The sequence below is a fragment of the Lucilia cuprina genome, chromosome 3 (genome assembly GCF_022045245.1).
Source record: "Lucilia cuprina isolate Lc7/37 chromosome 3, ASM2204524v1, whole genome shotgun sequence".
In the NCBI taxonomy this organism is placed as follows: Eukaryota; Metazoa; Arthropoda; class Insecta; order Diptera; family Calliphoridae; genus Lucilia; species Lucilia cuprina.
This window is the reverse complement of record NC_060951.1, coordinates 40883399-40910145: the sequence shown is the minus strand read 5'-3', so window position 1 is coordinate 40910145 and position 26747 is coordinate 40883399. Positions and strand designations below refer to the sequence as shown.

The window sequence follows — 26747 nt, the reverse complement described above, 5'->3', positions numbered from 1 at the left end:
TTTCCGATAGTTCTTTTTACTGTTGTAGCTTAGTAAATAATATCTTTCTTTTTGCAAATAGTAATTGTTGAAATTTACTTGTCTTACTTACCTTGAACTTATATACTTTTTCAATTATAATTAAACAAAATTATTTTCAATATTTAATAAATAATTTAAATAATAAATTTAAATTACAATATGTTTATAAAAATATTTAACCTAAATTGTTATTTAAATAAATTAAAGTAAAACAAATGTGCAATATAAACAATAAGATCAATTTCAATAAATAACAAATTAACAAATAAATTAAGACCATTAATTGTCAGAGTAATTAATAGATATAATAACATAAATACATAAACATTTATCAATGTATAACATGTATACAATATAACATGATTTTAATAATTTATATAAAAAGAGAAGAAAGTTAAAGAATGTACAGCAATTTAGAAGAAATAATAAGTAGAAGAAATTTTTAGCAATGTTGGCTAAAATAAACTATAAATAGTCTTAAGATTGTAAAGGTTTTAATTGTCCAAGTTGTACTTCTATTCTTTAGGTTTCTAAGTTTTCCTTTTTGATTCTAATTATTTACATTCACATTAAATCATTGCGCTTTTAAACCCCAACATAAGAATAGAAGAGTTTACATACAATTGTTTGGAATTGCAGACGAAAGTCAAATGGGGCGTTGACATCAATAAACTAAATGAATAATGTGCAACACACACACTCACACATACTGCATTAAGGATTTTAAACATAATGCTGACGTTGCTGACGACTATGACGATGATATTGCTGATGGTGATGATGATGCTGCTGCTGTTGTTGTTGTAGTTGTTGTTGTTGCTGGTGATGATGTGCAAATAATTTACGAGCCAACGGTAGAGGCAATGCATTATTACTATTACTACTAGCAGTGGTTGAAGACACTGCAATTGTGGCTGCAGCTGGGTTAATAGTGATTTGTGACATTTTATTTGTAGTTGATTCAACATTTAACATATTATTGTCGCTATTACTAATCGGTATGGTATTGTCATGGCTTACAAATTGTAAATTATTTTGTGTTGCAACAGTATTAGTTTGTGGCATGACTGCAGTATTAGTATTGTCATTTAGCTGCTCATTTGTGGTGGCTGCTGCTAGCATGTCATTTATGTCGCCAGCTGGTGTTGCAGATTTGCAACATGTGTCATTAGCACTATTCATTTTAATATCACTTACAGCTACTGTTGTAGTTTCATAATCTTCATATTCATCATCATATTCTTCCTCAGCATCGTTTTCGTTTTCGCTTTCTTCATTAGATTCTGTCTCTACTTCATCTGCAATTTCCTCCTCTTGCTCTTCTATAGCCTCGAATTCATCTTTAGTATTTTCATTTGTTTCGTCATTAGAGTTGGATTCATTGCTGTTGGAAGTATTTGGTAGTTTTTGTGTTGTTACTGAGGATTCTTTATGGTTTAAAGCTGTTGCAGTTGGCATAACAATGGTGTTGGTGATGGCATCATTAGTTTGTATTCCTTTCTCTGTTGTTTCATCTTCAGTCTCTTCGCTTTCTTCTTCATCATCATAATCACTGTCATTTTCATGACTATTATCACCGTCGTTGTTATCTTCGTCATCGTCGTCTTCTTCAGCTTTGTTTTTAGTTTTATCGTCATCATCATCAGTATTTTCTATAAATGTTACTGCCATAGCTGAGTTTTTATCTATTGTAGTTGGTTTTTTTGTTGCTGTTGTCGTAGTTGTTGTTGTTGTGGTCATAATTGTGGCTGTTGTTAAAGTATTATCTATGCTATCGATACTATCAGTTTCACTTGTAGTTGCTTGTATCTGTAGCATTGTTGGTTTTAAATTAGCTGCCATTAAGCGTTCAGTACTTGTTTCCATTGGTTGCTGGAGATTTTCCAAAGAGTTGTTTGGCTCATTAGCAATCTGACTTATTTCAGTTGTTTCCTCTGAACCCTCATTATTGATTAACATATCAAATTTTTCAATTTTACCCATTTCATAATCATTGGAAATATGTTCTGTATTATCTTCTAGCGTTTCAAGATTTGATTCTTTATCGATATTTTCTTCTATCTGCATGTTTGTTTCTTTCATGATTTCATTAGTGTCTTTTTCTGGTTGCTCAACATTGTTTTCAATATGCATATCTTTCTCTGGAGAATTTTCAAACAAATCCTCTAAATATAGCTCATCTTTCATAGTCGAACTAGGCATAACCTGTAAACTTTCACGATCTTTAGTAATTTCATTACTTTCCTCCATTTCCATATTATTTACAGTAGAATCTTTTAAATCATTTATCTCCAATTTTAATGATTCAGTTTCTTCTACTAATGGTTTATCTGTTATCTCATTAGATTCTTTTATATTATCTTCATTTTTATCTGGAGATTTAATTTGAAAACCTTCCTCTACTAAAGCATTTGTTTCCATTATACTCTCCATATTACTCTCTTCGGCTTCTAAAGAAATCGGTTCACTTAAAACATTCGACTCCTCTTGTACACTTTCGATATTAGAACTTTCACTTGGCTGCTCATTTTCTACCACAATTGGCATTGTTATATACTTATCCGAATCCTTGCCTTCATTTATGCTCTCCATTATATTTGTAACAATTTCCTCAACTTTGTTATGATCTTGTACCGGACTTAAACCTTCTATTTCATTCTCTTTCATCAATTCTGAGCTATCTTTTACTTCCTCCTCTTCCTTTTCCTGTTCTTTAACTATATCCATGATCGTATCTCTTACATCATTATCATCCATTTCCTCTTCGGCTTTATTTAAGTCCTCCTCCTTCATACTCATTACTACAGCATCCTTTTGTTCTTCTTTTTCTTTGGAAATAATTTCATTTTCTTCTTCAGCTTCATCATAATACTCTTCTGATTCCTTACTGTCACGATCTTTAATTTTACTCTCATTAGATGGTATTACCGGTTGACCATCTGGACCTACCCAACTTGCTCCTTGTAAACCTACTTTCATACATTGAAAATGCATTTCAAAGAGTTGTGTTGAGGCTAAACGCACTAGGAAATCCATGCACATATTGAGGTTATCACCCTGCACTGCTATGTTCGACATTTGTACACACATTGACATGGGTATACCCATCATAATGGGTACACACAGGGGTGAGGGATTACGTGCCGCAATTCCGTATTTTGCTGTGGCTGTATCACTGAGAAAAACTTCCATTTGGATTTCGTCTTTGGGGCGAACATAGGAGACATTAACACACACTAAAATTATAAAAACGAAATTAAAATTAGATGGTTTAAGAAACATTTTGAGAAATATTACAAAATATTATCTAAGGAATACCCGGTTTTCAATCATAGTATCAAGAAGAGATGAGGAATTTACAAGAGAAGTTAACCTATTAACAAAAAAGACCAAGATATCTGCCTTCTAAAACATCGTAAAATCTATGAGGACATAATCATACGTTTATAATCACGCAGGTGTTATGGTCATGGTTTATTGGATCTAGACGTAATTCGTTATCGGACGTACGAATTTATTAAATAAACCAAAGGCAAGTTCTCACTCACAGTTTGTAGTAAGTCTGGTATGATTAGTAACACCACTAATAGCTTCTGTCGTCTTTTTTACCAACAGCACGGAACTTATTCTGATATGTAGATTTCTAATATAAGTCTCTTAACTCCAATAACCTTTTTCTCCGAATTGTCCGAAATGTGGGATGATTATAATGTTAAGAGGTTATTATTTGAAAAGTTGTTTCATAATCAGACCTTTGGCCTTCAGAGAACTCCATTTCAATTCATGTTATTTTTCAATTCGTAAGTTATTCGTATGTTTATTTGACTTTTGAAAATGCTTTTTTAAAACGCCCACTGCCGGCTTTGTAACCTGAACTATGATAAGGTTATTATTTGAGAAGTTGATTCATAATTATACCTTTAGCTTTCAGATAACGCCATTCCTAGTCATGTTGTAATTCTGGTTGTAAAAGAAAAAGCTTTTTAAAACATCTACTCCTGGTTTTGTAACCTGAACCATGAAGAGGTTATTATTTGAAAAGTTGACTTATCATCAGACCTTTGGCTTTCAGATAACGCCACTTCTAGTCATTTATAATTGACTATCCGAAAGCTATTCACATCTTTATCTGACTTTTACTGGAGCTGTAGCCATCTGAACATAATGTAGATTCATACATGCTACTAGACTAATAGTTGTAGACCGTTCAATCAACTTGTTGGAGAATTTATTGGGACCGTTTCTATATATTTCTATATCATTTGTCACATTATCTCGATATACAGAGTCATCCTGATCTTTTCTCAGGGTATTTCGGACTATCAATAATGTATTGCTGAAGCAACTGTGTCTTAAGAAATGGTTGTGAGATTAAAGAGCGAGAAATCTGCTTGAGCGGATCATTCAAGGATGGGGACTTTACGGCGACGCTTATGCCAACGTGTATACTTTTTGGACCATTGTCCTTTGATTCGTGGAGCACTTCGCAAAGTCATTCCAACGACGTGATCACATGGCATAAGATTAGTAAGATCGAGTGTTCTTCATGTAACTCAGTCGGAGGCTCTTGGTTGACCGACCCAAGTTTCTCCAGTAAGTGAAAACAACCACCATGGTTCTTGTAAAACTACAGCTCTCGTCTTTGTAAAAGAATGTTATACCAAAGTGGATTTAATATAGAGGAGCTTCTAATCTTTGCATTTTTTTAATAATTTTTGAACTAGTTTAAACTGAACTTAATGCAGAGAATGTAAACAGCTCTATTTATTATTAAGCATTAGTATGTTTAGCGCGATCTAGTAATGATAAACATATGGATCAATTATATTGTCCTTCAAACAAATTATTGTTTATTGACTCACAAACGACAGGAGAACCCAAATTCTATTTTTGGGCCAAACCTCTCTTTGTATGATCTTCATGTCGGTGTCTTCCAATCTTTGTACACTTTAACCATCGAACGACTATTTTAACTATTCAAATTTATTGAATACCAAATAAATCATATTTAAATAAAATAAATTTCCATTAAATTGCTTTTTTGGTCAACTGCAATTTAACTTTGGTCATGCACAACGACACGTATATGCGATAGCTTTTCTAATGCAATTGTCAGCAGTAATTGTAATATAGAAAATATTTCATTTATATCTGCAACATCATTGTCAAGGTCATTTGTATGTATTTAGCTTAATATTTCAAAATGATTTACAACAATGGTATGATCTGATAAATAACCATTGAAAATTAAACAATATTTAAGTAAATAATAATAATAATTATTATTTCTGTCATTGCAAATAACATGAAAAGGGCGTAATTGTTTGTTCAACCTTTTTTGTAACCAAAATTCATTATTTATTAGATCAATGTGACAATTGTAAATGTCTTTAACATATACATACAAACAAGTGAAAATATGCCTGCCACATAGCAGTAAGATAATTTGCAGCAATATGGGTGGTTGCTCATACTATCTTTGCTACAAAAAAAAAAGAAAAACTTCCATTAATTTTAATGAATTTTTAAAATTATTTTAATTAAAATAAAGTGCATAGAGTAAAATTATTTAAAATTAAGTGGAGACATCAGTTTGTATGACATTTTCATTGAAAGTAAATTGCTCAAAGTTATTGTGTATTGTTTAAAACCCTTTTTTTATTTATTGAATACATTTTGCATACTTTATTTTATTTTTATTTACACATTTTCTTAATCATGTAAATTATATATCAGATGTGAACATGTAAGACAATGTAAATGTTAAAAATATTCAGCAGATTATTGTTGCAGTTTTCATGTCAAACAAAAGAGTTTTACTACATTGCAGTTGCGTGCATCAACTTATTTCTACTGCAACTGATATATACATTTATGTTAATCATAGTAATTGAGCGATATGAAAATTTATTTATATGCTAATGAGGTGTTAATTTAATGTGCTTTAAGTGAGAAAAAGGGGGCTTACTTTTAAATAAAAATAAACATAAGTAAGCTTTCTTATTTATTGAGTGTTATATTGGAACATTATATCTTAATAAAATTAATACAAGAACATATCTCAATGGGTGATCATATCTCTAACACTTATGTTATAGAAAATATACCAAAATTCTTATACAAAAGTGTCACAATCTGACTACTTTTCCCATAAAAAAGAAAGTAACTACTACTTATAGAAAAACTTGTCAGAAGCTAACTACATATTCTATAATAAAAAGTCAGAATCTGACTTCATTTCTATAGGAATAGATAGTCAGAATCTGACTTCTTTTCTAAAGGAAAAAAAGTTAGAATCTGATTATCCTTATTGCCAGAATCTGACTATCCTTATTGTCAGAATCTGACTACTATTGTCGCAATCTGACTACATAGAATCTGACTACTTCTCTACAGGAAAATATAATCAGAATCTGACTGCTTTTCTATTGGTAAAGATAGTCAGAATCTGACTGCTTTTCTATTGGTAAAGATAGTCAGAATCTGACTGCTTTTCTAAAGGAAAAAATAGTCAGAATATGACTACTTTTCTATAGGAAAAGATAGTCGAAATCTGACTACTTTTCTATAGGAAAAGATAGTCAGAATCTGACTGCTTTTCTATAGGAAAAGATAGTCAGAATCTGACTGCTTTTCTATAGGAAAAGATAGTGAGAATCTGACTGCTTTTCTATAGGAAAAGATAGTCGAAATCTGACTACTTTTCTATAGGAAAAGATAGTCGAAATCTGACTACTTTTCTATAGGAAAAGATAGTCGAAATCTGACTACTTTTCTATAGGAAAAGATAGTCAGAATCTGACTGCTTTTCTATAGGAAAAGATAGTCAGAATCTGACTGCTTTTCTATAGGAAAAGATAGTCAGAATCTGACTGCTTTTCTATAGTCGAGATCTGACTACTTTTCTATAGGAAAAGATAGTCGAAATCTGACTACTTTTCTATAGGAAAAGATAGTCAGAATCTGACTGCTTTTCTATAGGAAAAGATAGTCAGAATCTGACTACATTTTTATAGGAAAAGATAGTCATAATCTGACTACTTTTATAAAGGAAAATATAATCAGATTCTGACTACTTTTCTCATCTTTTGCAATTATCCTACAGATCTAATATCCAAATTGTGATTACTTTTTCTCGATTTGGTTTATTTTTCGAAAGATGTTTAAATTTCGATTTTATTCAGAAACTTAATGATGTTTCTGTTTATTTCCATTAAAACGAAGTTAACCCAAATAAACTGATCTGTTAACCAAACAACAGTTACTCTTATTTAATCAGTTAATTTGCATTATTACAATATTGCGAAATGGTCACCATTTTTTCTCCCACAATTTAAAATGATTTTTAATATTTTTACTTTTTTTCACTAAATGTCGACATTTGACTGAAAGAGAAAACAATGCAACAGTTGTACAACAAAAAGAAAAAAAAATACATAAATTTATTTTTTGTAATTAATGCATTTAACAATTTCACCAAAATAATTGAATAACAACAGAAGCAAACAAAAAATATTTATTTAAATATTCATCTACAAAAATAAACACACACATACATTTGCAGCCACAAAACAAAAACGAATATACTTCTTCATATACAGATTTAATAAAATAACAAAACTATATCATGACCAAAATATTCAATTAAATATTTAAGTTTTTGGTTTTAATTTTCTTTTTTTCATTTCTTTTCATTTCTTTTCTTGCAGATTGGCAGAAATCGTTTACTGTGTTAAATGTTTAATTTGGTTTAAAGTGTTTTGTGGAGTAAAAGAAAACAATGAAATTAAATGAAATCAACGGAATTGATTTTTGTTGAATTTCAGACGATATACTCTGACTTGTATTTGTATCACGTACTTTTTTGATCAAAATTATATTGTTTCACTTTGATGCCAACACAACAGCCGCATAAGGGGCCCTCACAATCACAGGGTTTCCCAAATGTAGACCAAATGGAGCCGCGTGCTGAATATTTGAATTTGGCTAGACCTCGTCCGCGCGATACCGATATAGTGGGCGGTAGGTAAGTGTTATGATTTTCTAAATTATAGAATATTAAACCGTTATTATAACTGCGACATTCGACTAATAGAATAGATGACGACAAAACGAGTAACACGGTGCACAGTATTGTTAACATTTTTTTACGGTTTTAATTTTTTTTCAATAATTTTTATATTTTTCTTATTTTTATTAAAAATTCCTTATTTAAATTTAAATATTTTTTTTTTATAAAACACAATTTATGTTTTTTATTTTATTTAATTTGTTTATTTTATTAATCACTATTTTATAGTCGAGTGTTTAATAAACAGACCCGTACCGTTTGCTTTGAAAGTTTTTTGTATATTAAACTCTGTTTAGCGGCAAACATTTGTTTAAAAATGAAATTGAAACTGTTTTTTTTTTTTTGTTATTTCTCCTCTTGTTCTTCTTCTTCTCTTTTAACTGATTTAACAATGTCGTCGTCGTTTATTTGATTGTTGCTACGATTGTCGTTTGCCATCATCGTCGTGTATACCGTTTTTCTTAGCTTAGGCGCCTGCTCAATAATGAATGGTTAATGCTAAAATGTTGCTGTTTGTTGTTGCTGCTGATTTTCTTATTGTTGTTGTTAGTTATTATACGTAAGTGTTTGTTGTACTGATGATGATCGTCATCATCATCTGCTATAATAACAATAATATTAACCACCAAGTTAAATATCAACAGTAATAGCAACAATTATTAACTCTGCAATAGGGCAGATATGTAAACGAATTACTTCTTATAAATTTATCACAGAATTAATATTATAAAATATTTGTTAAAACCCTCTTTTATAAAAAATTTTCTAGGAAATTCACTTTTATAGAAATTTTGTAGATAATACTCTATTATAGAAATTTTTTGAGAAATTTTCTTTTTATAAAAAATATTTAAGAAATTTTCTTTTTATGTTAAATTTTCATTAAAATTTTCTTTTCGTAGAAATATTTGTTGAAATTTTCCTTTTGAAGAAAATATTTGTTAAAATTTTCTTTTTATAGAAAATTTTCTAGGAAATTTTTTTTTTATTTTTTTGAAAATTTTGTAAAAAAAAAATTCTTTTATAGATAATTTCCTTTGGAAATTTTTCCTTTTTTTTAGAAAATTTTCGTTGAATTTCTCTTTTATAGAAAATTTTCTTTTTACATAATTTTTTTTTTAATTTTTTTTTATAGAAAGTTTTCATTAAAACTTTCTTCTTGCAGAAAATTTCGTTAAAATTTTCTTTTTATAGAAAATTTTCCTTAAATTTTTCTTTCTATAGAAAATTTTCCTTAAATTTTTCTTTCTATAGAAAATTTTTCTTTCTGTAGAATATTTTCGTTTAAATTTTCTTTTCATAGAATATTTTCGGTAAAATTTTCTTTTCATAGAATATTTTCGTTAAAATTTTCTTTTTATAGAATATTTTCGTTAAAGATCTCTTTTTATAGAAAATGTTTGTTAAAATTTTCTAATTATAGAAATTTTTCGTTAAAATTTTCTTTTAGTAGGAAATTTTCGTTAAAAATTTCTTTTTATACAAAACTTTCTTTAAAATTCTCTTTTTATACAAAATTTTCTTTAAAATTCTCTTTTTATAGAAAATTTTCGATAAATTCTTTTTTCATAGAAAATTTTCGTTAAAATTCTCTTTTTGTAGAAAATTTTCGTTAAAATTCTCTTTTTGTAGAAAATTTTCGTTAAAATTCTCTTCTTATAGAAAATTTTCCTTAAAACTCTCTTTTTGTAGAAAAAATTCATTAAAATTCTCTTTTTATAGAAAATTTTCGTTAAAATTCTTTTTTTATAGAAAATTTTCGTTAAAATTCCTTTTTTATAGAAAATTTTCTTTCTATAGAAAGTTTTCCTTAAAATTTTGTTTTTATAGAAAATTTTCATTAAAATGTTCTTTACTTTTGAAATTTTCTTTTCATAAAAAATTTTCCATAAAATTATAGAAAATTTTTGCTTCAATTCATAAAAATTCTCGTCTTTCTCTTCGTTGAAAACCTTGTTTTATAGAAAATTTTCATTAAAAATCTCTTTTTTTTAAATTTTCTTTGAAAATCACTTTTAGTTGAAATTTTTGCAAAAATATTAAAGATAATTCTCTTTTCAAAGAAACTATTCCTTAAAATCCCCTTTTTCTGGAAAATTTTTGAGAAAATTCTCTTTTTATATACAAAATTTGAAAAAAAAAAATCTTTTTATAAAAAATTTTGAAAAAATTCTCTTTATTAAAATATATTCAAGAAAATTCTTTTCTTATAGAAACTTTTCATGAAAAGTTTATTTTTTCATAAAAAATTCAAATTAAGAATTCATTCCTTTCTATCACTGCCCTTTAACATTGCGGTTACTTTGCATGCAACTCTCATTGCTGTACATTTCTTTCAGCCACAATCGTTCGTGTCTTGAATCACATGAAAGTGTAAGTATTTTTGTGGTTTTTAGTTTGTTATTGAATAAATTTGGCTGCTTGAAACATTTTTTTTTTTTTTGTATTTTCATATCAAGCACATGTCGCTGATTATTGAGTGGATGGCTAAATGTTGTTTCACCTTTTAGTGAGTTTTTTTTTCCTTTATAAAGAAAAATGGTTTACGTGAGAGTGTAGGATTGTTTACGAAAATAATGTTTTTTTATTTCATATTAGGTGAAGATGATCTTTGTTTCCTTTTAGTGGACATTTGTTGAAAAATTTGGTAATAGAGCAAAGTTGATAGCGATTAATTTGGGAATATAAAAATATTATGATGACAAAGTTGAATGACACTTTTTGAGTTCTGAACTTTCCAGCAAAGCAGAGTGTAAAGGCATTGAAATGTAGTTTGAAATAATGCAAATTTTTTTGTATTAAAAATGTTCCCATAATAACTTAATGAAAAAGCAATGACTTCGTTTGAGCTTTAATTATAATAAAATTTATGAGAAAGTCTTTGTTAATTCAACCGTAAAAAAAATGTTCAAATAACTAATTTAACCATAATCATATAAATCACTTATAACTACTTTTGATCTATTTATTACAACTTAGCTAAAGTGAAAAACTTATTAATGCTATAAATTTAAATAATATGCTTCACAGACATTGTCCTCAGGGGTCATACTTGTATGAACTACTTCAATTGCTTGCAACTTTCAGCATAAATTATTTCACTAAATATCTTTATTAAAGCGTTAATCATATACTATTTAACTACTTAAAGTCATATTTTTTAAAAATAAAAAATATATATAAATAAATCTACTTTAACGAAATGAATCATGTCTTAAAAAGGCTTTAAGTTATATTTTATTTTGCAGCCACGTCATCATAAAGAAAATCTTGTTACAGAAATTCAGTTTTGCATATTTAAAATGTGATTTTTTTTTTTTCATATTCATTCAACAAGAAAATTTTTGAATTAAAATGCACTTATGCTTCGCTTGCATGAGTGTCTATATACATTGCACCCACTACCCAGTACAAACACTTTATGCACAAAATTGACAATGAAGAGAAGCACGTTGAGATAAACTATTTTATTTTTTGTCAGATGTAGAGAAAAAAATTATAAATAAGAAAGACCTGAAGAATTTTATAAGAGACACATACTTGTGTAAGTTTTTACTTTAACTTAAGGGCGAGAAAAAAAAAAAATGAACAATAGCCAGCAAAATAGGATTAAAAACACACCTCATTGTGAATAGAAGGTAATAAGGATCTAACAAATTTAAAATTTTGGATCACTAATTAATTGTGATGCAAAACTAAAGGGAATACTCTGATGCTGGCTTTTTAATTATTTCAAAAAAAAATTGATCATATTTCGTAAGTTTATTATATATAATATACGATAATATCCTTGCAGTAGCGTACTGCAAAGCCTGAGCTAAAAGTTCACTTTCCTCTAAAACAAAATAATTTTATATGGTAGCGTCTTAAAGTTACTTACGTTCAAGCGTAAATTCTATTTGCCGCCTTACAAAAATGAGACAATTTTTCGACATGAATCACATTATGTGTGTAAAGGCAAATGTTGTTCAATGAAACAACAGAACACCCATACTTGCACACACTATAACATAATGTCATTCTGTAATGCCCGTCAGAATTTGAGAACGAGATTTTCAGAAACTTTAGTATTTAAAGAGAAAAAATTACTCGACGAGACAAATTTCTATAAAAGAGAACGTTTTCGAAAAATTTCTATAAAAGCAGAATTATATCGAATATTTTTTTTATAAAATGAGAATTTTATGGAAAATTTTATATAAAATTTTTTATAAAATGAAAATTTTATCTAGAATTTTCTATAAAATGAGAATTTTATCAATAATTTTCTATATAATAAGAATTTTATTGAAAATTTTTTATAAAATGAGAACTTTATCGAAAATTTTCTATGAAAAGAAAATTTTATTTAAAATTTTCTATAAAATGAGAATTTTTTCGAAAATTTTCTATATAATAAGAACTTTATTGAAAATTTTCTATAAAATGAGATTTTTATCGAAAATTTTCTATATAAAAAGAATTTTATCGAAAATTTTCTATTAAATGAGAATTTTATCGAAAATTTTCTATTAAATGAGAATTTTATCGAAAATTTTTTCTAAAATTAGAACTTTATGGAAATTTTCTATAAAAATATAAAATGAGATTTTTATGGAAAATTTTTTATAATATGAGATTTTTTTCGAAAATTTTATATAAAATGAGAATTTTAAAGAAAACTTTTTATAAAATGAGGATTTTATCGAAAATTTTCTATAAAATGAGATTTTTATCGAAAATTTTCTATAAGATGAGATTTTTATCGAAAATTTTCTATAAAATGAGATTTTTATCGAAAATTTTCTATAAATTGAGATTTTTATCGAAAATTTTTTATAAATTGAGATTTTTATCGAAAATTTTCTATAAAATGAGAATTTTAAAGAAAACTTTTTATAAAATGAGAACTTTATCGAAATTTATTAAACAAATTATAATTTTATCGAATTTTTTTTATAGAAATAAGAATTTTATCGAAAATTTTCTATAAAAGGAGAATTTTTTCGAAAATTTTCTATAAATGACAATTTTATCGAAAAATTTCTATTAAAGGAAAATTTATCGAGAGATTTCTATAAAAAGAGAATTTTTTCGAAAATGTCCTATAAAAAGAGAATTTTCTCGAAAATTTTCTGTTAAAAAATATTTTTCTGGAAATTTTTCTAAAAAAGATAATTTTCTAGAAAAATATTTACAGAATGCGAATTGTCTCGAAATTTTTCTATAAAAATAGAAAATGTTAAATGAAAATGGAATTTTATCGAAGATTTAAAAAAAAGGAATTTTCCCGAAAATGTTGTTTAAAATTCTTTGGATTTTATAGACAGCTGCACCGATTTTTTTTTTAATTTTCACAGAGTGTTTCTGTATGTCTGGAAGAACTATAGACTACTTTATACTTTGTTTGAAGTGGGCAACATGGCACGCCTACTTTCAAAATAAGTGTTAAAAGTCGCATATATAAAAAACTGCAAGATTTCGAGTCCTCACATTTTGTATCGACAACTTTGACATCCATGAGAATATTTTTGGACAAAATGGGGCGAATAGCTAAAGTGAGAGTAGCACCTTCTATATGAGGAATATTTTAAATCACTTTATATGGGAAACTAATAGAACTTGCTGGACATTCTGGGAAAAAAAGTGTGGATTTTCATTAGGGGAGATGGATCCCACATATTAATACAAAAATCATTTATCCGGGAAACTATAAGAGCTAGATTCTTCAAATTTTACATGAAGAACTTTAATTTTCAAGTGAATATTTAGAGAAAAACGGGAGGATTTTCAATGGAGCCTTGGTATTAAAAACATAATAAACTCTAAATATCTAAATTAACGAAGATGTAAAAAATAAATATCTGAAAAATTATAATAGTCGTAGTGTTTTGTTGAATTAAGGGTAGAAAAGAGCACTGGGTATAGCATAGTTTTCTAAGTTTTCTTAGTTTTTCGAAACTTCCCAAAAAAATGAATTTTCCAAATGTTTTTTATAAAAAAAGAATTCTCTTAAAAAAATTTTCTAAAAAATTAGAATTTTCTCAAACAAAATTAATTTCCTAATTTTTTTTTTAATAAAAAGGATATTTTTTATTAGAGAAAGGAAACTTTCACAAATATTTTTTAAAAAGAAAATATTCTCGAAGGTATTCTATAAAAAATATAATTTTTTTGAAAATTGTATATAATATTAGAATTTTCACGAAATTTTTATGCAAAAATGAGAATTTTCTTGAAAGGGGACTTTTTGCTACAATTTTATTTAGGCATTGGAATTTTCAAGAAACCTAACTATTAAAAAAGAATTTTCAAAATATTTTCTGTAAAAAAGAATTCTCTTAAAAATTTTCTATAAAACGAGAATTTTCTAAAAAATTTTCTGTAAAATAATTTCTACAAAAACGATATTTTTCTTGTAATTTTCTATAAAGAAATAATTTTCTGCAAAATTTTCCATTTACAGCTATTTTACACGGAAATGTATGAAAAGGTAATATTCTCGTAAATTTTCTATAAAAATGTAATTTCCTCGAAAATTTTTTAGAAAAAGAGAGCAATTAATCGATTTTTTTTATAAAATTAGTATATTTTTGGTGTTTTGTCTCTCTCTGTTACCTTGTGGGTAGTAAGTCGTTGCTGTTGCGACCTTTTCTTATTGTGGCAACATAATAAATGATGTTTGCATTTTTTTCTTCATTTTTCGTTTTTGTAGATCTTTTCTTGTTGCTGTTGTTGGAATTTTTCAACATCTTCTTGTGCTGATATTTTATTTTCACTTTCATTTTGGTCATGTAATAAATGAAATTGAAAATGCAAAAAAAAACAACAAAAAAACCGAAAATTTTTCAGTCAGTCATTTAAGAAAAACAACAACAGTTTTTTTCTATTACAATTTTTATTGCTGATGGCTGAATTTTCTTGTTGCTGCTTCTGTTTCAAGTAATGTTGTTGCTGCTACAATAGTTGTTGATTTTTTTTTCGTATACATACATACATTGATATTGACAAGAAATTTTGTTTATTTGTTGCTTTAGCTGTGGAACATGCAGCTTGTTGTCTTCCATTTATTTTAGACTGTTTGCTACTGCCACAAATTGTTAACATTATCATTTGTGTGCTGCTTGTTATTATTGTTTTTTTTTTTTTTTTTTGTTATTTGCTGTTGCCGTTATCAGCTTGCAGCAATTGTTTTCTGTTCACTATTGTATTACATTTATTTTGGTCTTGGTTTAAAAAAATTATTTTTTTTCTATTTTCTTCTTTCTTTCGAAATAATAGTTATTTGTTACAAATGTCTTCTTGTTGTTAAATGTATGTTTTTATGTCCATCTTCAATGAATCAGGTGCAATTGTTGCTGGTTTGAACATTTTCATTGGCAGTGCTACAATTACTGTTGAGTGATTTAGTGTGACATTTTAATGATGAAATAGCAAAACATAATTTAAAACATTAGCATCGGTTTTGAAATGTCATTGTCATTTAGAGATTTTTTGAAATGATATTTGAGGTATTTATGACTATTCAAAAGAAAATTTTTATGTCGTTTGTTAATAGTGACAGTATAATGACCAATAAGATTTTCTGTGAACTTAGATTGATGCAATATTAGATGATTTGAGCTTAATAAAATCTGTGTAAGTTTAATTTCGAGGTCCCACCGTGAAGGCCATATCTCTTAAAGTAGGTGCTGGCTATGGTAGTTACACTATGAACTCTACAATTAGAATCAACGTTACAGGAACATGAAAAAGAGTGCAGAGTTACAAATAACACCACTTTAGCATATTTTTTTTTTCATCCCTGATTCTGGCCCTGATTTGAAATCAAAACAAAATTGAATTTCTAATACTTTTCCGAAAAAATATTACAACATAAATTATACGTTTTCTCCAACAATATATATTTCAACTTCCTCAATATTTAATTAAATTTACCTCAAGCTCCTTGGCTTTAGTATCAAGGAAATCTTTCAAAAACAAACTTGGCAAAAACCGCATTACATATTTAGGTCAAAATACACATATATTTTTTTTTTTGCAAAACATGTAATAACAAATTTTATATAAAACATGCCAAATCATTCCTTACGAAATTGTAATGAAATAAGCAAAAACTGTTTAAAATATGTTTTGTATTGGTTATGGTTCAAAATAAAATTACGAATAATGTTTCATAAATAAGTGATTAACCTCAAATAAATAAACTATAAAAATATTTAATTATTTCAATTAAATATTTATTTACAATAATAAATCAATTTCATACACAAAAGTGAGTAAACAATAATAAACATTTAAGAAAATTACCTTAATGAATTATTTTATGATAACATGCACTTGATTATGTACCAAATGGTATTAATAAAAAATATCATAAGCCCTGCTGATTTTTTAAGGGTAAATGTTTGCTTTTAGTCCAGTATCCAACAATTCGAAAAGGAGGCAATGCGTCTGACATAGACTGTTACACAGTGGTATAGGAAAAAAAAGAGGGAAATAATTCGGTAACTTCTAAACGGTTAATCCGATTTTAATGAAATTTGGTATGCACAAAGAGGAGGTGTTGTCGAGTTTAGGTTTTGAATTTGGACCTTATAGGCCAACCAGGGGCCCGGCGGGGGGTCCTCAAATTAGGACACCTCGGCTATGTTAAATTTTTAAAACGATCCTATTTCTTCATTTGAGTTCCGATTTAAAAAAAATTTCGTATATAGAATCTCCTCATCGAGCACTATAAAAAATCTCGTCGTAGCAGTAAATTATCTCTTATAGTTTAGGAGATATTCGCATTTGAAAATTAAAATTTTAAAATTTTTACCGTTCTTACTTTAGTTTTTTGATAATAGCGGGTCCAAATATTCCCGATTTTCGCCATTTCTTTTTTTATTCGCTTAACAACAAGTTTATATATCAAGCAGTGAAAGAATTATGTAAAAATCATGACTGAGTCCAAAGTTATAGGCATTTTAATTTAAAAAATTAAAAAAAGGCGATTTTTTGCCATTTTTTTTGGAAAAAAGTATCTTTTTCTTTTTAAGTTATCTAAAAAGTTTCTAAGAAGATGTATATAGAATTTATACTTTTTGAAAAGCTGACTTTACATAAAATACGATAAATGAAACAAAACCTAAAAATTGTTGATACCGAGGGGACCAGGTCCATCCAAAAAACCCTATTTTTTTATAGAAAATTCAATTTTGAGCAAAATCTCAAATCGCATAGTCGATATCAAATTATAGTGACCTGTTTTATATGACCCAATATGTTCTTAATCATTTGTAACGGGTTTCGATAACCCCGCCCCTGGTATGGATAAAATAGGCAAAAAACCAAAAAATCCCATTTTTGGGATTTTTAAAACTTTTTTGGAATTCCGGGATTTCTAATAAGAAAATTCGAAATTTTTATTTATTTTGGATTTTGAGTAAAAAAATCTACCTAACTGTAAAATTTCATCAAAAAATATTAATAAATAAAATTTTTATTGCAATTTGAAAAATTTGTATCTTCGCAAAAACTGAATAAAAAACATTTTTTAATTTTTAAAAAAAAGTATTCGCGAATTTTTTAATTTTCAAAAATTATATACAGTTTTGAAAAATAGACAAAATTACCTTTCCATTGATATATAACATGCCTACCTAATTTTTTTAATTAGGGAAAACTCAACATCTTTTAGAAAATTTACCTAGCACTATTATTTTCATCCATAACGTTAACTCTTAAATTTGTTACATATATTAAAAATTTTTCAGGTTTATTTTTTAAACTGTAATGATTTTTACCCCTATAGGTCACTTTAATAGGTAGCTTATTAAAGTGACCTATGAGGAAAAATTCATTACATAAGGATACGTTAGACATATTAGGTAGAATATCATAACCCTTTAAAAAATAATTTAATTTAAGTACCTGTAATTAATATATAAGACAGGTTTATATCTGTTTGTAATTATTTGTAATTTTCTAACCATGGCGATCGTACTAAAAAAAATGATTTGTGCTCCATTTTATTTGAACACTCTTCAGCTCCTTTTCAAGATAAAGTGAACTTCTTATTGAAATATATTGAAACTGCACATAAAAATAAAGTGGATAAAACTGATATATGTAAAATTGAAAATTTTATAAAATCAGTTATATAAAACTGAAGAGTGTTCGGTATTCCATTGCTAAATTTCGATCGAAATTTCTGATTGGCTGGATGAATGTGTAGAAGTTGCTATTTGCGTATCAACTGTTGGTGCTCCCTGTAAGCAGTATGAGATTTGAGCTCAAAATCTAAGAGGAAAAGGTTATCAACTTCACTAGAAACCTTATCTAACGAAGAATTTCGGACACTTTTAAAGCAATGTTAAGAAAAGAAAACAGCCTTTGGATGCCATAAAAATTGCAAATATTCTTCCAACCGCATCACCAAGACGACTGAAAAGAATTGTAAAAGTATACCCACACCATCATCTGATACAACGTTCACTGAGGAAGAAGCTATTGCGCTTATGTTGCAGCTGGATTAAGTCGTGATAACTACATAACGTTAAGAAAGGCGCTATCTGAAAAAGGAGTGGATGTTTTACCATCATATGACAAAATAAATGAAAAGAAGAAAAGCATTATACCACCTCCTATTGAAATAACTGATCGGAAGGCTGTTATTGGACTCGGCTCTACTCTACGAAAAATACTGCTTTAAGGATTGCTTCTGACTTTTCTTCAGACCAACTAAAAAAAATAAATTCTTGTGATCTTCAACTCATTTGTAAGTGGGATGTGATGGATTATCAGCACTCTCGAATATAAACAAATCAACACAAGTGAATCATCTTCCGAGTATAAAAGTGTATTTATGGCATCGCTAGTTCCATTAAGAATTCGAAAGTATGCTGACAGCGATTCTCCATCAACCAGTTTTCGATGATATTTGGAAGAATTCGACTCAGGATCCAAAGCTTTTTGTAGGCCAATAAGCTTTGAGTATATAAAGGAATCCAAAACAACAACGCAAGATTTGATAAATCGTATTGAAGCAGAAATTAAAAAACTTGGAACCTATAACAATCGAAATAGAAAATTATTCGTTTAACATGTCCTATGATTTAAAACTTACAATGATTGATGGGAAAGTTGGAAATGCCATTACAGGAACATCATCTACTTGGTACTGCTACATATGTGTGATAAAAAATCAGAATTTTCGAATATTTCCAAGCAAAGATCAATAAATGAGGAAACATTACAATTTGGAATACCCCCCTACATGCTCGCATACGATTTCTGGAACATTTTTCTACATTTAGCATATGATTTAAAGTACAGAAGCATACCGAAAATGCAAACAAAAGTGCAAATAACAATAAGGAGTTAATGGAAATGAGAGCCAGTGAGAAACGAAGAATTCAAGAGGAATTTAAAAAGCGGATGGGATTAAATATTGATAAACCACTCACAGGATATGGAAGCACAAACGATGGTAATACCGCTAGACGTTTTTTTTAAACATTTTGAAACTACTTCCGAAATAACCGGAATTAGTATGGATTTACTGCAAAAGGTCAATATTATTCTAATGGCGATAAATAGCAAGCATAAAGTGAACGCAACAAAATTTGGAGAGTATTCTACAAAAGTTTCTAAATTACTTTTGGAATTATATCCCTGGAAAGAAATGACACCTACAGTTCACAAGATATTATGTCATGGAAAGGTCATCATAGAACATAATATTCTGCTTTAGGAGAGCTTACAGAAGAACCCCAAGAATCGAGAATAGAGACTTTAAGCATATCATCAGTTTAGCTCAAGGAAGTGTTCTAGGCAGTCTCAAAATGAAGATATTTTTAATAATCTGATTCTATCTTCTGATCCTGTTTTATCTACTATAAGAAAACGTTGGATTTGCTACAAAACGTTAGCATTTGAAAATATTCATGAATTTAAAGATTTACTTTATCTTTTAGATATGGACTACTGTGATACCGATTATTTTACAAAATTATATTAATTTATAAAAAAAAATAAATAAAGACTATTTTATATAAAATAAATACTTGTTAATTTTTTTTAGGGATAAAGAATAAAAGATTAATCGTAAAAAGTGGCTGTAAAAATTCATAAAAATTTAGGTAGTAAAACATGCCTAACAAATGTATGGATGAAAATAATAGTACTAGGTAAATTCTCTAAAAGATGTTGAGTTTTCCCTAATTAATTTGTCACTTAAAAAACATTAGGTAGGCATGTTATATATCAATGGAAAGGTAATTTTGTCTATTTTTCAAAACTGTATATAATTTTTTGAAAATTAAAAAATTCGCGGAATACTTTTTTAAAAAAATTAAAAATGTTTTTTATTCAGTTTTTGCGAAGATACAAATTTTTCAAATTGCAATAAAAATTTTATTTATGAATATTTTTTGATGAAATTTTACAGTTAGGTAGATTTTTTTACTCAAAATCCAAAATTAAATAAAAATTTCGAATTTTCTTATTAGAAATCCCGGAATTCCCAAAAAAGTTTTAAAAAATCCCAAAAATGGGATTTTTTGGTTTTTTGCCTATTATATCCATACCAGGGCGGTTATCGAAACCCGTTACAAAATGATTAAGAACATATTGGGTCATAAAAACAGGTCACTATAATTTGATATCGACTATGCGATTTGAGAATTTTTGCTCAAAATTGAATTTTCTATAAAAAAATAGGGTTTTTTGGATGGACCTGGTCCCCTCGGTATCAAAAATTTTTAGGTTTTGTTTCATTTATCGTATTTTATGTAAAGTCAGCTTTTCAAAAAGTATAAATTCTATATACATCTTCTTAGAAACTTTTTAGATAACTTAAAAAGAAAAAGATACTTTTTTCCCAAAAAAATGGCAAAAAATCGCCTTTTTTTAATTTTTAAAATTAAAATGCCTATAACTTTGGACTCAGTCATGATTTTTATACATAATTCTTTCACTGCTTGATATATAAACTTGTTGTTAAGCGAATAAAAAAAAGATGGCGAAAATCGGGAATAGTTGGACCCGCTATTATCAAAAAACTAAAGTAAGGACGGTAAAAATTTTAAAATTTTAATTTTCAAATGCGAATATCTCCTAAACTATAAGAGATAATTTACTGCTACGACGACATTTTTTATAGTGCTCGATGAGAAGATTCTATATATGAAATTTTTTTTAAATCGGAACTCAAATGAAGAAATAAGATCGTTTTAAAAATTTAACATAGCCGAGGTGTCCTAATTTGAGGACCCCCGCCGGGCCCCTGGTTGGCCTATAAGGTCCAAATTCAAAACCTAAACTCGACAACACCTCCTCTTTGTGCATACCAAATTTCATTAAAATCGGATTAACCGTTTAGAAGTTACCGAATTATTTCCCTCTTTTTTTTCCTATACCACTGTGTGTTAGTTTTAATAATGTTTAACTGCACGATTGACTCTAGTTCAGTTCTAAATTAGTTTTAGTTCAGTTCTAGTTCAGTTCTAGATCAGTTCTAGCTCAGTTCTAGTTCAGTTCTAGCTCAGTTCTAGTTCAGTTCTAGTTCAGTTCTAGTTCAGTTCTAGTTCAGTTCTAGTTCAGTTCTAGTTCAGTTCTAGTTCAGTTCTAGTTCAGTTCTAGTTCAGTTCTAGTTCAGTTCTAGTTCAGTTCTATTCAGTTCTAGTTCAGTTCTAGTTCAGTTCTAGTTCAGTTCTAGTTCAGTTCTAGTTCAGTTCTAGTTCAGTTCTAGTTCAGTTCTAGTTCAGTTCTAGTTCAGTTCTAGTTCAGTTCTAGTTCAGTTCTAGTTCAGTTCTAGTTCAGTTCTAGTTCAGTTCTAGTTCAGTTCTAGTTCAGTTCTAGTTCAGTTCTAGTTCAGTTCTAGTTCAGTTCTAGTTCAGTTCTAGTTCAGTTCTAGTTCAGTTCTAGTTCAGTTCTAGTTCAGTTCTAGTTCAGTTCTAGTTCAGTTCTAGTTCAGTTCTAGTTCAGTTCTAGTTCAGTTCTAGTTCAGTTCTAGTTCAGTTCTAGTTCAGTTCTAGTTCAGTTCTAGTTCAGTTCTAGTTCAGTTCTAGTTCAGTTCTAGTTCAGTTCTAGTTCAGTTCTAGTTCAGTTCTAGTTCAGTTCTAGTTCAGTTCTAGTTCAGTTCTAGTTCAGTTCTAGTTCAGTTCTAGTTCAGTTCTAGTTCAGTTCTAGTTCAGTTCTAGTTCAGTTCTAGTTCAGTTCTAGTTCAGTTCTAGTTCAGTTCTAGTTCAGTTCTAGTTCAGTTCTAGTTCAGTTCTAGTTCAGTTCTAGTTCAGTTCTAGTTCAGTTCTAGTTCAGTTCTAGTTCAGTTCTAGTTCAGTTCTAGTTCAGTTCTAGTTCAGTTCTAGTTCAGTTCTAGTTCAGTTCTAGTTCAGTTCTAGTTCAGTTCTAGTTCAGTTCTAGTTCAGTTCTAGTTCAGTTCTAGTTCAGTTCTAGTTCAGTTCTAGTTCAGTTCTAGTTCAGTTCTAGTTCAGTTCTAGTTCAGTTCTAGTTCAGTTCTAGTTCAGTTCTAGTTCAGTTCTAGTTCTAGTTCAGTTCAGTTCAGTTCTAGTTCAGTTCTAGTTCAGTTCTAGTTCAGTTCTAGTTCAGTTCTAGTTCAGTTCTAGTTCAGTTCTAGTTCAGTTCTAGTTCAGTTCTAGTTCAGTTCTAGTTCAGTTCTAGTTCAGTTCTAGTTCAGTTCTAGTTCAGTTCTAGTTCAGTTCTAGTTCAGTTCTAGTTCAGTTCTAGTTCAGTTCTAGTTCAGTTCTAGTTCAGTTCTAGTTCAGTTCTAGTTCAGTTCTAGTTCAGTTCTAGTTCAGTTCTAGTTCAGTTCTAGTTCAGTTCTAGTTCAGTTCTAGTTCAGTTCTAGTTCAGTTCTAGTTCAGTTCTAGTTCAGTTCTAGTTCAGTTCTAGTTCAGTTCTAGTTCAGTTCTAGTTCAGTTCTAGTTCAGTTCTAGTTCAGTTCTAGTAGTTCATTCTTAGTTCAGTTCTAGTTCAGTTCTAGTTCAGTTCTAGTTCAGTTCTAGTTCAGTTCTAGTTCAGTTCTAGTTCAGTTCTAGTTCAGTTCTAGTTCAGTTCTAGTTCAGTTCTAGTTCAGTTCTAGTTCAGTTCTAGTTCAGTTCTAGTTCAGTTCTAGTTCAGTTCTAGTTCAGTTCTAGTTCAGTTCTAGTTCAGTTCTAGTTCAGTTCTAGTTCAGTTCTAGTTCAGTTCTAGTTCAGTTCTAGTTCAGTTCTAGTTCAGTTCTAGTTCGGTTCTAGTTCGGTTCTAGTTCAGTTCTTCTTCAGTTCTAGTTCAGTTCTATTTCAGTTCTAGTTCAGTTCTAGCTCAGCAGTCAATTTACAATCGAATTATAGTGCGATTTATTTTTATATGGTAAACTGACATTCTTCTACTAACTATAAATTATTGGTAAAAACAATAATTCGGTACAGTTACCACCATCTGCTGGGTAGACATAAATGTATTTATAAATTTGCAACATTAAAAGATACAATTAAATAATTAAACTTCCGTATTTCACGCTACAAAAACTCAAACTTTTATAATTTTGCCACTGACTTTGCTATCTAACTGATTACAAGTGTGAGTGTATTTTGTCAACAATATCACACACAACATTAATGATAGACAGCTTGACTATTTGAGTGAGTGACTCTGACAGTTGTTGTTGCAATTGATGTGTGAATTTTATCAAAAAAGAGGCCGCTTAAATGTTGTTGTTACTTATTTATTACATAATTTTACAACTTGTTGTTTCTTCGTCATTGCGTTTACCACAAAGCATTTGTACAGCAGCAGCGTAAACACATGAAGAGCTGTCAAGTATTAAGTTGCGTTTTGCGCTTTGTTTATGTTTCTGGTGTAACGTTGAAGTACAGCATGAATGAATTCGCATACGAGTACTATAGAGATAATTGTTATTCAATATGATCTTTAAAACCATTAAATGCATAAAGTGTCGTCTTTTCATTGTTGTTTATTTATACTTTTTTGTTACTGTTTAAATAACCGCAACAGACAAATAATGTAATATTTAATAGTGTGATGATGACGATGATTGATTGTGTGATTGAATGGATGTTTGAATGAAGGTGTTCAGTTGATCTATTTTCAAAGCTAAAAAATAATTTATCTTAAGTAAACATAAATAAAATAGTTTAAACGAGTAACTTTGTAATTGGATATAATTGTGAATAGATTGTACAATATTAATACCATATGCGTAACAAAATTTTATTTAAGATATTAGGGGTATCCGTCTTAAATAGATCAATTTGTCATTTAATTGAAGATTCTGTGGCACCCAATTTTCCATTTCTTTTAGCCTCATTCAGGCCTAGTTCAGTTCTAGTTTCGTTCTAGTTCAGTTCTAGTTTAGTTCTAGTTCAGTTCTAGTTCAGTTCTAGTTCAGTTCTAGTTCAGTTCTAGTTCAGTTCTAGTTCAGTTCTAGTTTAGTTCTAGTTCAGTTCTAGTTCAGTTCTAGTTCAGTTCTAGTTCAGTTCTAGTTCAGTTCTAGTTCAGTTCTAGTTCAGTTCTAGTTCAGTTCTAGTTCAGTTCTAGTTCAGTTCTAGTTCAGTTCTAGTTCAGTTCTAGTTCAGTTCTAGTTCAGTTCTAGTTCAGTTCTAGTTCAGTTCTAGTTCAGTTCTAGTTCAGTTCTAGTTCAGTTCTAGTTCAGTTCTAGTTCAGTTCTAGTTCAGTTCTAGTTCAGTTCTAGTTCAGTTCCAGTTCAGTTCTAGTTCTGTTCTAGTTCAGTTCTAGTTCAGTTATAGTTCAGTACTGTTTTTTAAGGTTTTGCTGTATATTTTAGTACATATTGTGATTTTACCAGTCGTTAGTAACTCTTCAAATATTTCCACATTTCATTCACAATAATCATCATTTTTCTTGGTTGTTGTCTTTACTACTTTATAAATGTTTATAGTAGCAAATACTTCAACCAAAACTATTTTCATTTCCAGTTGTGTAAATTCGTGGAAAATGTTTATTAAATATTAAGGCATAATTTTAAATAAAATTTTCTGTAAAAATATTTAAGTCAAATTTGCTTACATAAAAAACTCTCCAACTAATCATTAATCAAGCTTTAAAAGAAACAAAAAAAGAAAATAAAACTCTATTGAAAGTAAAATCGTATAAAATTGATGACTTAAAAAGACCTGAGACACACTTTAATAAAAAGAATTCAAAGCTGGTACTTTTTCCGTACACCTTTGCATTAAATGATAAACAGTTTACATAATTTTAAGAAAATTAAAAAAAATAAAATTTCTTTAGCAAACTTTTTAGTCGAATTGAAATTAACAACATTTCTTATTCAAATGTTGCTGTTATTCATTGTTTTTTATGCTGCAATGTTAAATATTTGTATTTTTTGTTTTTCCCATTTTTATGGTCATTAATGTTTGAAAATAATTAAAAAACAAAATCTTTTGTGGAAAAAATATGTAATAATGTTAGCAACAAATATTATTGCATTTCATAAAAACAAGTAATAAAGTTTGTGCGTGCCTTTGTCACTATTTGTATGACGACTGTATTTACATTGTACACTGATATTTTCAACACGACAAAAAAAGGCAAACAATAATAACAACCAATTCCGGTGCAGACTCAGCTAGAAAAAAAATTATACATTTAAAAAAAATAATAAAAATATTGCACAATTTAAAATCTAATTTAATTTTATTTGTTATTATTTTATTTCATTCATTTCAACCATACTTACACTCTCACTCTTTACTTTCAGAACGAATAAATGTTTGATGTTAAAGTGTGATGGGAAATAATTCGTACGTTTAATAAAACAATATTTTATGAGAAACTTTTTGGTTAGTTAGTAAACTAGCAAATACAGATATTCAGATATGTACTTTTTTAATTTTATGGCATAATATTCTCAACGATTTTTTTATTTAGATTTTCTTTAAATAGAAAAATTTTAAAATTCTCTTTTTAAAGAAAATTTTCGAGAAAATTCTCTTTTATAGAACATTTGCGAAAAAATTCTCTTTTTATCTAAAATTTTCCGAAAAATTCTCTTTTTTTAGAAAATTTTCGAGAAAATTCTCTTTTTATGTAAAATTTTTGGAAAAATTCTCTTTTTATGTAAAATTTTTTGAAAAATTCTCTTTTTATCTAAAATTTTGGGAAAAATTCTCTTTTTATCTAAAATTTTCGGAAAAATGTTCATTTTATAGAAAATTTCCGGAAAATTCTCTTTTATAGAAAATTAACTTTTTTAACTTTATGGCATAATATTCTCAACGATTTTTTATTTAGATATTCTTTAAATAGAAAAATTTTAAAATTCTCTTAAAAAAAATTTCAAAAAAATCTCTTTTTAATAAAAATTTTCGAGAAAATTCTCTTTTTATATAAAAATTTTCTTTTTATAGATCATTTTCGAAAAAACTGTCTTTTAATAGAAAATTTCCGAGAAAAATTTATTTCTAAAAATTTTAGAAAAAATCTATTTTAAAAATTTTTGGAACAATTATATTTTTGTAGAAAATTTACGGAAAAATTATATTTTTATCGAAAATTTTCAGGAAATATAGATAATTAGTTAGTTATTTAGATAGTTAGTTAGTTAATTAGATAGTTAGATAGATAGATAGATAGATAGATAGTAAGTAAGTTAGTTAGTTAGTTAGTTAGTTAGTTAGTTAGATAGATAGATAGATAGATAGATAGA

The 26747-nt window shown here is 28.1% G+C and overlaps 1 protein-coding gene across 1 annotated transcript; it reads right to left on the bottom strand.

The window, feature by feature from the left end:
• Window positions 1-221: 221 nt before the first annotated feature.
• On the bottom strand, window positions 222-8381 carry LOC111684496 (myb-like protein X). The gene is made up of 2 exons (XM_046946595.1): window positions 7882-8381; window positions 222-3257 (listed from the first exon to the last, which is right to left on the bottom strand). Exons 1-2 carry the CDS (start codon window positions 8162-8164, stop codon window positions 745-747), a joined length of 2796 nt encoding a protein of 931 aa, XP_046802551.1. The 5' UTR covers window positions 8165-8381; the 3' UTR covers window positions 222-744.
• Between the last annotated feature and the right edge of the window lie 18366 nt (window positions 8382-26747).